This window comes from Aythya ferina (genome assembly GCF_964211825.1).
Source record: "Aythya ferina genome assembly, chromosome: 8".
NCBI lineage: Eukaryota > Metazoa > Chordata > Aves > Anseriformes > Anatidae > Aythya > Aythya ferina.
Window position 1 is genome coordinate 13,018,164 of NC_140304.1, and position 14,018 is coordinate 13,032,181.

The 14,018-nt window shown below is 36.9% G+C and overlaps 1 protein-coding gene across 7 annotated transcripts in view; it reads right to left on the bottom strand.

The window, feature by feature from the left end:
• RALGPS2 (Ral GEF with PH domain and SH3 binding motif 2) overlaps positions 1-14,018 on the bottom strand; it is a 139,469-nt gene that overhangs the window by 52,532 nt on the left and 72,919 nt on the right. For all 7 annotated transcript variants that reach the window (XR_014695742.1, XR_014695743.1, XM_084528650.1 and 4 more), the window contains 3 exons: positions 11,788-11,877; positions 7,947-8,039; positions 3,752-3,878 (listed from right to left, as the gene is read on the bottom strand). Coding sequence is in view for 5 of the 7 variants with exons in the window: in XM_084528650.1 (XP_084384776.1) it covers positions 3,752-3,878; positions 7,947-8,039; positions 11,788-11,877 (310 nt within the window). In the remaining 2 variants the exon portion in view is untranslated. The remainder of the gene's footprint in view (positions 1-3,751; positions 3,879-7,946; positions 8,040-11,787; positions 11,878-14,018) is intronic.

Sequence of the window (14,018 nt, forward strand, 5' to 3'; positions counted from 1 at the left end):
GAGCCTGAAATAGTCTCCCTTGATTTAAAACTACAGAATGAAGTTAACTAAAAATGACTATAAACATACCTAGAAAATTCCGACTACACAAATGCTGTGCTCTTAGAGGAAAGAATTCACGTTAAGTTGCCAGTTTGTGATTATGAGAAGGGACAGTGTGACACCTCTTCCTCAGGTTGGTTCGCACTGCATAATACTTTACACTACTTTCAGATACCTGCAATTCTATCAGTTCTTAATGTTTGGTTCGAATCTTCTAAAGCAGGGTAAGCAACTCAGAAATCTTCATATTTTATTTCACATTTTTCTGAAACGCTTTTCAGAAGAGGCTGTAGCATCCCTCAAGTTTTTTGCACTGGACATTCAGGAGCCATCTGTCACTGCAGGACAGAGCTTTCACCATTCGTGTACTCTCAGTCCAAATATAACTAAATAGACCTTGAAAAAGTTTAACCTGTACTAAAGCCTGAAACAGTTTGCAAAAATATCTCCAAAGTCTATTTGCAAGCATTATCACTGAGCTGAATATTCAGCAGATGGATACTTTAATAACCTACCTGTTTTTTCCATTTCTGGATATAGTTCCTGAAAGACAACTGTAAGGAAATATTTCACAGGGTAGTACTGCTTAGTTAAATAAAAAACTTACTTCAAGAGACGACTCAATTGTTTCATTGTGCAACCTCAGATTTGTCAGAATTCCACTGAAAGAACCCTTTTGAGAAAGTATTTTCGTTCTGAGACAAAACACAACATCCTCCACATAGTTCCCATTTGTCTGGCTACTTTAGTGGGCCAGGTGATACAACAGTGATGACCTACCCCAGAGCAGGTAATGACTTCATGCTGCACAATTCTATTGCCATCACACACCTAATATTGCTCTCCCATTTAAGCTGGAGAGCCCACACCGATGTGCTGCTCTTCGCTTGCACTTCTAGAACTTCGGAATCAAGTCAATTTTCTCATTGCTGCAAAATTTTTTATTATTTCTTTTTCCCCCTAGTTAAGTGTAGAAGAACATCTTTACCTTGTCCACGGCAAGCAAGCTGTGGTAAGTAGTAAGAAAACAATCAGTACTTCTGTGGCTCAAAAAGCATTTCCATCACAAAGACCACACAAGAAAACATTTAAGCTTTACACTACTATGCTAAGACAGTTGAGAAAAAAAGCTCTGCACAAATATTTGGTGCCATGGCCAGTCTAGCGAACTCTGAAAGGTAAAACACTCATCCCGGGATTCTCAGCTGAGATCTCTTAATGTGCTCCCTTTCCCGATGACCTTCCAACAGAGTCCTTCTTGACCTGGGCCACAATTACTGTGGCAGGGGTTTGTGATGACAAATGTTCCTCTGTGGAAGACTCGATTCTCCACACTCTTCTAAAAAGCAGTTTGAGAGAACAGCAACTTTGGGATCGCTGCGTCACCCCTGAAGGGATCCCTGCCCCAACCCTCCTTTCTCTGGGAAAGGAAGCTGGGTTACTTCTGTTCCATATGACACATAGATTAATGGAAATGCCTTGGGAACAGAATTTTTACAAGTAATATTTCTGCAAATCTACTCATGTCTTACTGGAGATTAAAGCTCTGATCATATGAGAAAACTTGGACTCAATAGCCAACCTTCCAAGATAGATCCATGTTTATCATGCCTGTAGTTGCAAAGCAATTTTGTTCTTTTTCCCACATATTTAAATCTTACAAAATTAATTTGAGAGGGAGTGCATCACTAGGTGTTTCCTATTTCTCTGGAGAATTTAAGAAAAAAAACTTGAGAAACACTTTACGTCTTCAGTGAGAATTCATGCTGTATGAAACCAGGCCACAAAACGTTCTTTAACTACAGCTGGTCACAGCAAAAAGCATTAACCCCCTCCTTCTTTCTAAGCAGAAAAATATGTATTTGACCTCCATAAATTATCAAGTCAATCCTAAAGCTTACTCTAAACCAAAAGTTGCACAGGAGTTTTCTCAGGTATAAAGAGGAAAACATCTGTAACAGAACAAAACTTGCTTTGCAACATTTTTGTTGTCTTTTAATTATACACTCGCAGGTATTAAGGCAGTATTTTTAAAACGTCGGACACCAAATGCACCCAATCTTAAAGATTTCTCTGTATAGCAGTTAAGTTGCAGAAGACCATAATGGCAAGGGACAGAGTATCATGAGACTTGGAAAAATCTGAGAGCGGGTTGGCTTGAGACTTTCTAATTGGCAAGGAAACAATTTGAGCCTGGCTTCACATTTCATAAATCACAGCATATAGGTAAAAAGCTTCTGGACAGCTAGAAACTCCATTTCAGAAGCATAGAGACCGCATGTCCTACACATGTGCACATGGAAGGGGAAGCCACAAAATGGTACGTTTAATCACATCACACTCTAGTTGGCTTCTTTGTCCCTTTTAATTCAAGCCTAGTTCAAATAGCTATGTCAACAGCTGGGGTAGTATGTGATCGTGTACCACACTGGCACTTCTCACACCTGCACTTCAGACAAAATGGGCTCACGCTGAGTCTTTCAGAGCTCCATTTTCAGTATGAACAATTACCAACATCTGATTACTTGAAAACACAGGAAATTAACAGCTGCTAAGATCATGTTGGAACTGATGGATTTTTCTGGGATGTAACATGGAAGTGAAAAATGACAAACAGAATGTCTGTCATTCAACAGAAGTGACAGAATGACAAACTCTATAGAACAGCTTGTCCTTACAATTATTATTGGCTCTCTAGAGCAAAGTATTTTTTTTTTTTTCTAGTACAAAGTACATAAAATTCCTGCAACTCCACAAAAACAGAATATATGCATTTTAAAGGTATTCCAGATACTAACACCAAATGATGGTAATGTTTATCACATCAAGCTACGAAGCAAATGAAATAGTATTGTGATGAGCTATTGATCACAGCTTAAAAAGGCTATCAAGTTTTTATTTATTTCATCTCATGTCATTATGAGCAAAGATTATGGGTGACCACAGGAGGTCATCTTGAATTTAGGTGTGAAAGCACCTGATATCTACAAAAATATTAAGTTTTTCTCCCCCTGGAAAAAGGAAGAGATGTGTAAACTTTTCCTTAATTACCGACATCTTATTATACTAAAGAAAAGCTACATTATGAGAGCACACATCACTCTAAACCAAATAAAACAGATATTAATCTGTTAGTCCACTAGATTAGCTTGGTAACAAAACCAATCAATAAATATATATGTATATAGCTTTCAAGATACAAAGGAATATCATTGACCCATCATTATTTCATAAATATGAGTCAGTACTATCCACCCATTTCACTTGTCAGTTTAATATAATTAAATGCAACAATTTAAAGTTGCAGCTTTTAGCATGTTCCAAACCCAAAGATCTATATTTACTTATCTCAGAGGCTGGTGATTTATCACTACTCATAAATTAAAACCCTGAATTACTGTAACATTCAAATATTTTGCTCTTGAAGAGTGCTAGCAAGCCTAATAATTTAAGTAGTTCTCCAGAAGTCAACTGGTATATCTATAGAGCATATGGGAAAATAGTTTCCTAGAAAGCTGATACTATATGTAAAACCTGAAGTGTTTGTGAGGTTTAAAAGAAGTTTTCTTTCTGAAGCTAGTGAAGTTAATATAAGGTTCTATATTCTTCACTGAAGTATCAAAATAGTTTCATGCATGCTTAAAAGATAGCGTTTAGTTTCTGTAATCACCGGAGAAGCATGTTTTTCATTAGTGTTTCTTCAGCTTACCTAAATAGGGAATACATGGAGTCATCTTCAAGCTGCTGATATAGTCTCTAAGCCTTTTGTAATTATCTTCTTTACTCATAACATATTCCAACTTTTCAAAGGTGGCTTTATCCTTCCGACTCAATAACTACAAAAAAAGGCAAAACCAAATGAGATTAAGTTTGATTGCTATGATTTCTCTTTTACTCTTAAATGCATAAATTCATTTCCCCATATTTTTTGTTGTTAAATACAACTGCTTCAAGATTACAGCATTTACTCTTTAATGATGAGAACTTGGAGGATTAACAGAGAAAAGTAGCTATTTTGGCAGCAAATTTAGATAAGCCTTCTAGAGAATTAGTCAAATATAAACTTTGGTGTCCTGCAGGATCTTTCTGAAATAATAACAGTTTTCCAAAGACTAATCTAGCCAAAAGACAGCACAAGTTCACGTGCTGCCCACTTCTGCAGTATTTTAAAGTAGTAATTTATTCACTGTAATGATCCTTAAGTTATTGTTTTCTCATTAGATGTACTGAGTTTTATACCAATCCAGTTCCACAAAAACCCAAATTCCAAAATGTGTTCTTATTCAATTGAAAACCCTCAAGAAATTAGTTTTCCCAAGAGCAAAACGGTATCATTAAGATTTGAAAAATATCTTTTATTAAACTACAATACTACTACAAACTACAAGAGTTAAGATTTGATCCATTTTTCTCTACAAAAGGAATTATGCACTTGCATACAGGCTGCACCTATTGTTCTGCTAACTAGCAATTTTACTGGATCTTATTACTACAGGAGCCATCACTTAGAATACAAAAGCAAGCCCTGGATCTTCAGTGTCCATTCTCTCCCGCCCCAACACCTTCCTCTGGCAGTATTAACAGAAACTAAGTGCTCTTTACAAGACTGAGAAACTAAAATATTTTTGAAATATCTAACTGCACTACTGTGCAGTTGAAATAAAGCCTCTGATGACTTTATTTCAACTTAAAGCCAAAGTTTAAAGAAGCGTATAAGATGTTTACACTGAACATTATGGGAGAAGACTCAGTGCTTGAGTGCTGATGAGATCCTCAGTAGTGCAAAATTACACGGTGCAGATCAGTTTTTATTCCCTTTTCTCTTTCAAAAGAAGATCAGCTTATGTGAACATGACAGAAGTGGAAATGCCCCTTTTCTAAAGCTGTAATTTCACTATTCAAGTAACTTTTTTCTACCTACGTTTCCCATCCCTTAGTCTTCATTAGGATAGCCACTTGAGCAAATTGAACACAGGCTTTCAGAAGAAAGTCACTTTTCAAAAGAGAATTGTTTTCTAACATGTGCTGGTCTTCTGCATTTCGACAATTAATTTAACTTTGTTAGCTTTGGTTCCAATACTCTGATGAGCAACCACTCATAATCATTTCCAGGACAAGAGAACAACAGTAGACACGCATAAGTTCTTTCCAGCCACTGGAACATAACATTTATCGTTTGAAATTTATCTCCTCAAAGATGGTTGCAGTTTGAACAGCCTAGATAACCCTTCCTTTAAAATATTCTAAAACATTTTGTCTCCACTGCATGTCTGGAAGGCTTTCTGTTGTTTTTTTGGACTAGAAGGTATGGCAAGACTAACAGGAATAGTAATGGCCTAAATTCAGACTTGAATGGAATTAATGGGATTTTCCTCAAAATGCACTGAATTGCACGGTCTTGTTGAAGTTGAATATATCATTTCAGGCTCTTTGAACACATAAAGCCTGTGTGAGTTTCCTTTGTGCTAATGGTGCGATTCACGTCCTGTGTCCAGTTCCTGCATTAGTGTACAGAGAGCCTGACAAAACCAAAGGTGTTATTCTGAGGAGAAGTAAGGACCTAATTATTATTTCTTCACTTTTGGACCTGCTTCTTTTTCTAGATAATATTTCTGCTATCTCTTTTGGTATCTTAGGCTCTGAGGATCCAAAGAGCAGTAAAGAGACATACACAGGCAGAGACAACAAAAGCCAAGACTGACAGCTTACAGTAGGAGAAGGGTTCAGAGACTTCCAGACGGCTCCTTGCTTTACAGCATGCCAGCACTGGAAACAACTTTTGAAATAGAAGAAAGAAGAGCTGAGGTTTCAGGGTGCTGGCAGAGCACGACAGGATTCACATCACCTAATTGCAGCCGTCTAATGATTATTTGTTTATATTGCTTAAGTTCAAGTTAGTCATCTAGCTTCTTTTACATTAAATAGAGAGAAGCACATTCCTGGAAAAGTCCATGATTCAAGTTTTGAATGGGGTAAATCATATATTAGAAGCATTTATTACTCTCTAGAGTTCATTGGGGGTCCAGGCAATGGATGAGACAAGTAAATTTCAGACATATTCAGACGTGCTGTCAGATGACATGATTTTTATTTTTTTTATTATTTAAGAAGATTAAGATTAGATTACCAAGCAAATATTTAATGGCTCCTTTCAACTCTAGAGTCCAACCACATAAGGTGACTTCCTTAGGGAGCAAGTATACTTGCAGCTATTTTCCTGACTATAAAAGTTAGGTCAATTGCAAATTACTACAATTTAGCTCAGAAAGGAGCAAGAAACACTCCCTTGTTGAATGTTTTGGAACACTGTTGTATAACTTAATCAAGTGATAGTAGTGTCTGTGCCTTTTTACATGTCCTTTCTTGCTTTTACTATACCGAAAACAAAAGGCTTAGAATTACTTCAAGAATTTATAAGCTGAACTTCCAAGAGGAAGATGTCTAAATCAGTTTGCAGTACACATTGCTAGGAGCAACTTTAATTTGCAGAGGTGTATAAAAGATTATGAAAAGCATAGATTAGCTCGGGACCATAGAATTTAAAAACACCTGCAGAAACATGGAAGAGGTAACCTGGCATTTCAGAAGTTGGAAGAAGGGCAAAGTTTAAAGACTGATATATATGCCAGTGGCATAACAACAATCTTCCTAAGAATTGAAAACAAGTGTTTCTAGTTGATGAAGTAGGAAAGAAACTGGGAACTCCCTGGTAGTAACTAGTATGGTTATATTAATATATAGGTAAAGCAGGTACTCTTTTTGAGTCATGCACAAAAAGTAAATTGGCTTCACAGTTACATAAAGCTGTTGAGACAACACAATGACAAAAACAGAAAAACAGAAGTCAGCCTTGAGAACACTTTGAAGTGTTAATTTCATATAGATTTTCTTAGAGAGATTTTGGTTATTTTGAAACAAGAAGTCTTAATTGCATACTTGCAAAACGTGCACAGAATTCTAGGTGAGTATCTTGGCAGGAGTGATTTAAATCACTTTTGTTAACATTTATCAACTGAGCAACATTATCATTCAGTTTTTCCTGACTTTGGTGGGGAAGGAAACAGGATGAAAAAAACACTTTTTGTAATATACAAGGATGTACAGACGTATGTAGAGAAAGTTTTTAATTCTTTTTAGCTATTTGTAAGGATACCTTGCTCAGGAATATGTCAGTCACCTGATAACTTCCATCACACTTGAAAATATTCATCTGATTTTACAAGCTAGGTAACTAAACATTGTATAACTGAATCAAGCAGTTTTCTCAACTTGAAGGTATCAATGAACTAAAGTTATTTCTAATGTCCTGCTCATGAAGAATGCAACTGCACAACATTGATTCTAGTTAATTAATTCAGAGAACACGTCAAAATGTTTCCCAAGAAAGCAACTCTTTCTTAACTGTACAAATCTGAAAATATACAGTTGCTATAACTGTGAAAATAATTCTGAAAACTCTGATAAAGATCGCTAGATTTAGTTATCAGTAAAAGAAACTAAAAATCTCTTTATGGAAACTGAATCAAGAGTTTCTGAACATCTGTTCTCCATAGCAAAAAAAATTCCAACAGCATAAACCCCTAAATGATTAAAATATGACCCACTTTGGCATTCATAATTTTCCAGCAACTAAATACAAAATAGCTTCTGGCCAAATTAAAAGCCTCTGCATTTAGCAGAATCTGTAGGGAGCTATTTTTCAAAAGGAAAATATTTCTACGCCAGAATGGAAAAAAACTCAACAGGAAACCATAGACTTAAAATGCAGTAGAAACATTATGTACACAGCACAAGAAGATTAGAAATATCTGTAATAATTATTGCAACCTTGAAAATAAGCTACAGAATGTTGTATTTGTCTAAGAATAAATTAAAATCTCTCCAATGTCCTGTTGTTCACTTACCGCCCATGTTTTAGTCAGCCTGAAGATCGGAGCACTCTGTAGGCCCGACACAACTGCCATAAGAGCATGCAGATTATTCAGCTCATACAGTTTCTGAGGACAAAAACACATACAAAAACAAACATTTCAAGTGCTGTCAACAGTTAATACAGAATAAATAATCTAAAGTGAAGAAGTCTTGCATGTTCTACAATGAACATTTTATTATAGTGAGATGCTGTATCACTTTTAAGGCACCTTCTTATTTTTCATTGTTGCTTCTGTACTGTTTTGGATTATATCACACTTGCCATTTCATTGTCCAGAGAGAGACGTTCCAAAAATACATATGTACGTATACATTTTGGGACATACACCAGATATCCTCAAACCCAACAAATTCCTTTCTTTGAAAATTTGTCAGAATTTTCAAACTTAACATGCCAAGAAGGATAACACAGTTGTGAATGATGTAATTATAGGAGTATTCAATATCATAAATACATTTTGCACAACAGGCTTATAGAGCTACCAAGGCTGCATCAAAACACCTAGAAAAGTTGATGCAGGAAGAAGTCAAGCAGGGTACATTTGAAAAGCCATGTACCTAGAGTACTTCTCTCACTGTAAGGCAATTTGGGGGGGGTCTGAAAAACTAAAACTAATTTATGTTAATAAAGATTATGAGGAATCCTTGCTCCTCAAAACACAGCTGACAAAGTCTTTTTTCCTCCTTGAAACTTAGCTTATCCAAGATATCCTCATTAGGACGCCATTCATGAGATAACAAAAAAAAGTAAGGCAGATTTAGCCAGGTTCTGAATAAATCCTGAATATCAGACTTTTTTTTTTGTTTTAAAGGGAGGCTAGAAGCAAAACTGCAAGGACGGTTTTCCAGCTAGCAGTTTGGGAGCAGGTCAAATGATTCTCTCTCTTCTTTAAAGGCTAATGGTTCTCTGGTACTGTGTTAAGGAATGATGTCCTCATACAGGAGTGCCGTGTTTAATGCTAACTATTAGGTCACTGTAGTAGGAATTTGAGTCTGTGTGCCTGGTTCTGGTATGTCTACTGACTAGCAAAGTCTTTCCACACCCGCTGAATAAGAACCTCTCTCACTGATAATAGCATTATCAGTGATGTGGATAAGGGGATCATGTGCACGCACCCTCAGCCAGTTTGTAGATGATACCAAGTTAGATAGGAGTGTTGATCTGCTTGAGGGGAAGAAGGCTTTGCAGAGGGATAAGACAGCTCAATAGGCTGCATCCTATTTTATGGCATTCAACAAGGCTAAGTGTCAGACCCTGCACGTGGGTCATAACAACCCCATGCAGCAGTATAGGCTTGGGGAAGAGGGCCTGGAAAGGTGCCTGGCAGAAAAGGAGCTGGGCGTGCTGCGTGAAAGCAGGCTGAAGATGAGCCAGGAGGGTGCCCAGGTGGCCAAGGCCAACAGCAGCCTGGTTTGTGTCAGAAATGGCGTGGCCAGCAGGACCAGGACCTCAGCGCTGCTGAGACTGCACCTCAAATATTGTGCTCAGTTTTGGGCCCCTCTCTACAAGAAGGACATTGAGTTGCACAAGCATGTCCAGAGATGAGCAACAAGGCTGGCAAAGGGAGTAGAAAACAAGGCACGTGAGGAGTGGCTGAGGAACCCAGGGCTGTTTAGGCTGGAGAAGGGGAGGCTGAGGGGAGACCCCATTGCTATCTGCAACTCCCTGACAGGAGGCTGCAAGGAGGGGTTTGGTCTCTTTTCTCATGTGACAAGCAATGGGACACAAGGAAAAGGCCTCGTGTTGTGCCAGGGGAGGTTAGACTGGCCATTAGGGAAAATTTCCTCATGGGGAGGGTGGTCAAGCACTGGAGTGGGCGAGTCCCCATCCCTGGAGGTATTTAAGAGATGCAAAGACGTGGCACTGAGGGACATGGGCTTGTGACAGGACTCAGTAGGTCAGGTTGACAGCTGGACTCAGTGATCTCAAATGTCTTTTCCAACCTAGATGGTTCTCTATACCACAGACCCATCCCTTCCAAACAGTATTGCCTGTCTTTGTCCAACCACTCACACAAACATCTATTTTTCTCCTCCACTTGCCCAAAAATAAGATAAAGTTCGCTGTCCTGAAGGACGCAGAACAATAACATGGCTGATTAAAAATAAAAATAAAAAGCCTTTCATAGCTGCTGCCAGCATTGAAACAGAAGTCATAACCAATTGAGATAGTCTGGGAACTTCAGGGGAATGCAATTAAGTCCAATTAGTTCATGCATAAAACAATACAGTATGAGATGCCATTAAAGGACTGCTAGCTATATAATAGATAGTCAGCACAAAAAGTTCAGTCTAGAGGATTTACAGCTTCTCTGAAAAGTTAATTAGTGCTTTGATAATAGCCTTGGCATAAACAGAAAACGGCACTAACTGCAGTAACTCAAAGCTAGCAGCCATATGTAAGCAAAGCCAAGATAATAGATACAGTAAATAAATTAGCAGATAAAAGCACCCCATGTATTTCCCCGGTTTTTTAATTGTAATTTTACAACTCACAGCTAAGAGACGCTCAATTGACTTTAATTGTTGAGGCACAAAATCCTCTCTCAAAACCAGCAGTTTCAGCAAGCATCGCTGTCTGCAGTCCACAAATGAGATCAGGCACGGTGTGCTGAGACCAAAGCAGGGACTAAAACGCCACATCAGAGCAGGACCACAACCAGGCCTGACCCAGTTTTGTTTCCAAGATCAGTTCTGCACTATGATCACTACAGGGGCACACGTTCCCTACATTTATGGAAGCAAATTTGTTTATGCCCATTTCATCAAACAAAATCCCCTCATTTTAAAAAATATATTACATGAAGGTACATTAACTCATCACATATCAAAAGCTATTTAAAAGATACCCTTAGAGCCTCTACATTTTTCAGTACTCTCAACCACTATGATCATTGCACAATTATTGAACAAAGGTTGTCAAATCTTACAAAATTAGTTTGTTTTGCCCAAAATCTATTCAGTCAAATTCCATGGAGGTAAAACTTTACTTTGTAGAAAAAAAAAAAGTATAAAGACAAAAAGTATTTGCAAGATAGATACCAAGGTAACCACCAAAAAAATTTCAATCAGTTTTAGTACATAATCCAAGATGGTGACAGAAGTTATCTGCAGTAGCAGCCACTTTGAGGCAGCAAAAAGAAAGAATCCCACTCTTCACAGAACAATGATTAAGTTTCACTCTGTTTGAAGGGCCAGGATTCTGGCTCATCTACACCTGAGTCAAGATTTCCCGATCCTTTTCTTAGGAATGTCAGTCCTAATGGCTTTTAGGAAGGTACCAAAGGATAAGAGCTCTATAGCGCTGAGTTCAGATACACTTTTGAAACTGCTTTTAAAACAATATTAGATTTATATTATTCATGTCACAAATGAAAAAGAAGATAACAGATGCTTCCTCCCTTCCAGTAATAAAAGCAATTTGTGTTCTGACTGATACCGTTTGAACTGATTCTATAAATACTATTTGGCTTTATCCAACATCAGAAAACATTTGGTAAATTATATTATCTAATGAAGAATATTTGAAATAAGTTTACATTGTGTTTCCTTATTTAATCTTTTTTTTTTTTTTTTTTTTTTTTTTTTAAACAGAGGATTCAATTTCAGGGCTTTGGTCTGTCACTATTTCTGACAACTTTGTTACATACACAAGCCAAGCACCTATTCATGCCAGCAGATACAACCACAGCTAAACTGGGTGTCAGATAAATATTTACCTACGTGTATTTCTGAACTGACCAGCCTAAGTATAAGATCTTTCATCATGGTGAATCCCACAGTCTCCTCTCCCACCCACCCCCAATTCCTTACCTTTGCAGTTTTAATATAGTGGCTCAAAACCTCAGCTCTTATTTTTAACGTTTGTGCATGTAGAATCTCTCTGACAACCCAGAAGCTTACCTAAAAAGAAGAAAAGATGCTTTTTAAAATAGAGAATCCACGTTACACTTTTAGTGTATTCATTTCACGAGTAACACATTGAAGTCTCACAGCATTTGAGTTCCATTTATAACATATGAACAAATTTAGAAGGTTCAAATGCTTGTACAATCAAGCAATATAACCCAAGCCCTAATAAAAGACCTTGAATTTTTTTCCTGTTATTCCACTCATTCTCACTAGCAATACCATCTACTGTTACACAATCAAGCAGTTGCTTGAATCAAATTAATAAACCCAATTTATGTTTAGAATTGAAAGATCCTTTTATCTTGTTACTTGCTTCACTTTCTCCAGTTCTTAACAGGTTACAATGCACTCCAGTACTTTGTTGGAAAGCACATGTTCTGCTTTTCTCACTAAGCGTGTGGGTGACTAAATTTGTCTTTGCCATCTTGTAAAAATTGTAGTAAAAGAAAAAGAAAAAGAAAAAGAAAAAGAAAAAGAAAAAGAAAAAGAAAAAGAAAAAGAAAAAGAAAAAGAAAAAGAAAAAGAAAAAGAAAAAGAAAAAGAAAAAGAAAAAGAAAAAGAAAAAGAAAAAGAAAAAGAAAAAGAAAGAAAGAAAAAGAAAGAAAGAAAAAGAAAGAAAGAAAAAGAAAGAAAAAGAAAGAAAGAAAGAAAAAGAAAGAAAAAGAAAGAAAGAAAGAAAGAAAGAAAGAAGTATGCCATCTACACAAACATACTCACTTTCCAACTAAGATTGAGGATGAGATGTCAGACAAGAAGCAAATCACAAAACCCTCAAACTTCAAAAATGTTCTCCCAAGAAAATAAAACCATGAAGAAAATTTATTAAGAGAGTCTACAGAATGAAGGAATATAAAAATCCCAATTGGGCTATATTCTGTTTCTGGTTTTCCATGACTACAAAGCCACACTACCCAACTCACAGATTTGTTAAACTGCTTCAGCTCCAGTTTACCGGCACTTGCAAATTCTCAGCACCTCTGAAGAGAATAAACTGGTATCACCTGAACACTGGAACATAGGTAGGAATCCGTCCTACCTTATGGGAGAAACCTATTACCTTAAAATAATAGAGAAATATTTTAAGCTCTATGGCAGCAGAGTTCCACTCCCATTTAAATGAGAACCCCAGGAAAGAGGCTTTTAATACAGATACTTCTGTAGTCATGAGAGTGACACTCACCTTTTAATAAGCTATGAAAAGGTTCTCATACCAAAGCCTATCAGCAATCCATAAATCCAGGCAGGCTGTAAGCTGGGGTTTATTATTTGTAACCTTATTGATGACTAAGCCAATTCCTGGCTAATATACAGTGTGCTATCATTCTCATTTGCTAAATTTCATAGAGTTCACATCACCTAGTATATAAAAATTGCCATCGTATTCAGTACAGCATGAAGGATGCCTCCTGCACTGATTAATTACCTGGACAATTCACAAAAGCTGTGAAAATATTTGAAAATATTTTGATAACATTGCTGCCTTCTAACTTTTCTCTCCCCTGCCCCCATACTTCAGCACAAAGAAGAATAGAAAATAAACACCTCCAGATCTGCAGTAAAACAGTAGCAAAGAATTACCCTGTAATAGGGTAACAAAGACTGAAGCTTTTATTCATGTATTCAGTACAGGTTAGGAAAAATAAATCAAAGATTAGCAAGACACAGCATAAGTGCTATTTACAAGACTACTGAAAGGAGCATAGGAAGAAATGTATGCTACCATATGTAAACACTTGTCAACCTGTCGTGCTGCTCCAATTTTTAATGCTTCTAAACTACTGCTTGTAAACTAACATCATGCATGCAAGTTCCTGCCCAAAATTTCAATTAAAAAATCCTATTTATCCTGTTTCACTCTGTACAGTATGACAGTTCTTCACACAGAATAGCACTAGAAGAGCCACATCTCTAATAAATAAATAAATAAAATTACATTTTCAGTGAAGCTAGCCTGATCTGATGAGAACTGAGATGTCAAAACACAAGAGCTCTGAAATTGGAAAAGAGAAGAACTACCAAACAAGACAGTAAAAACCCACAAATTCTACAGAACTGCTTTCCTTTGGTCTGTTTTCTAAAGTCATACGAGCCAGGAAATAAAAGCCACGGAGCTCAGTTTTCTTTTCCATCCA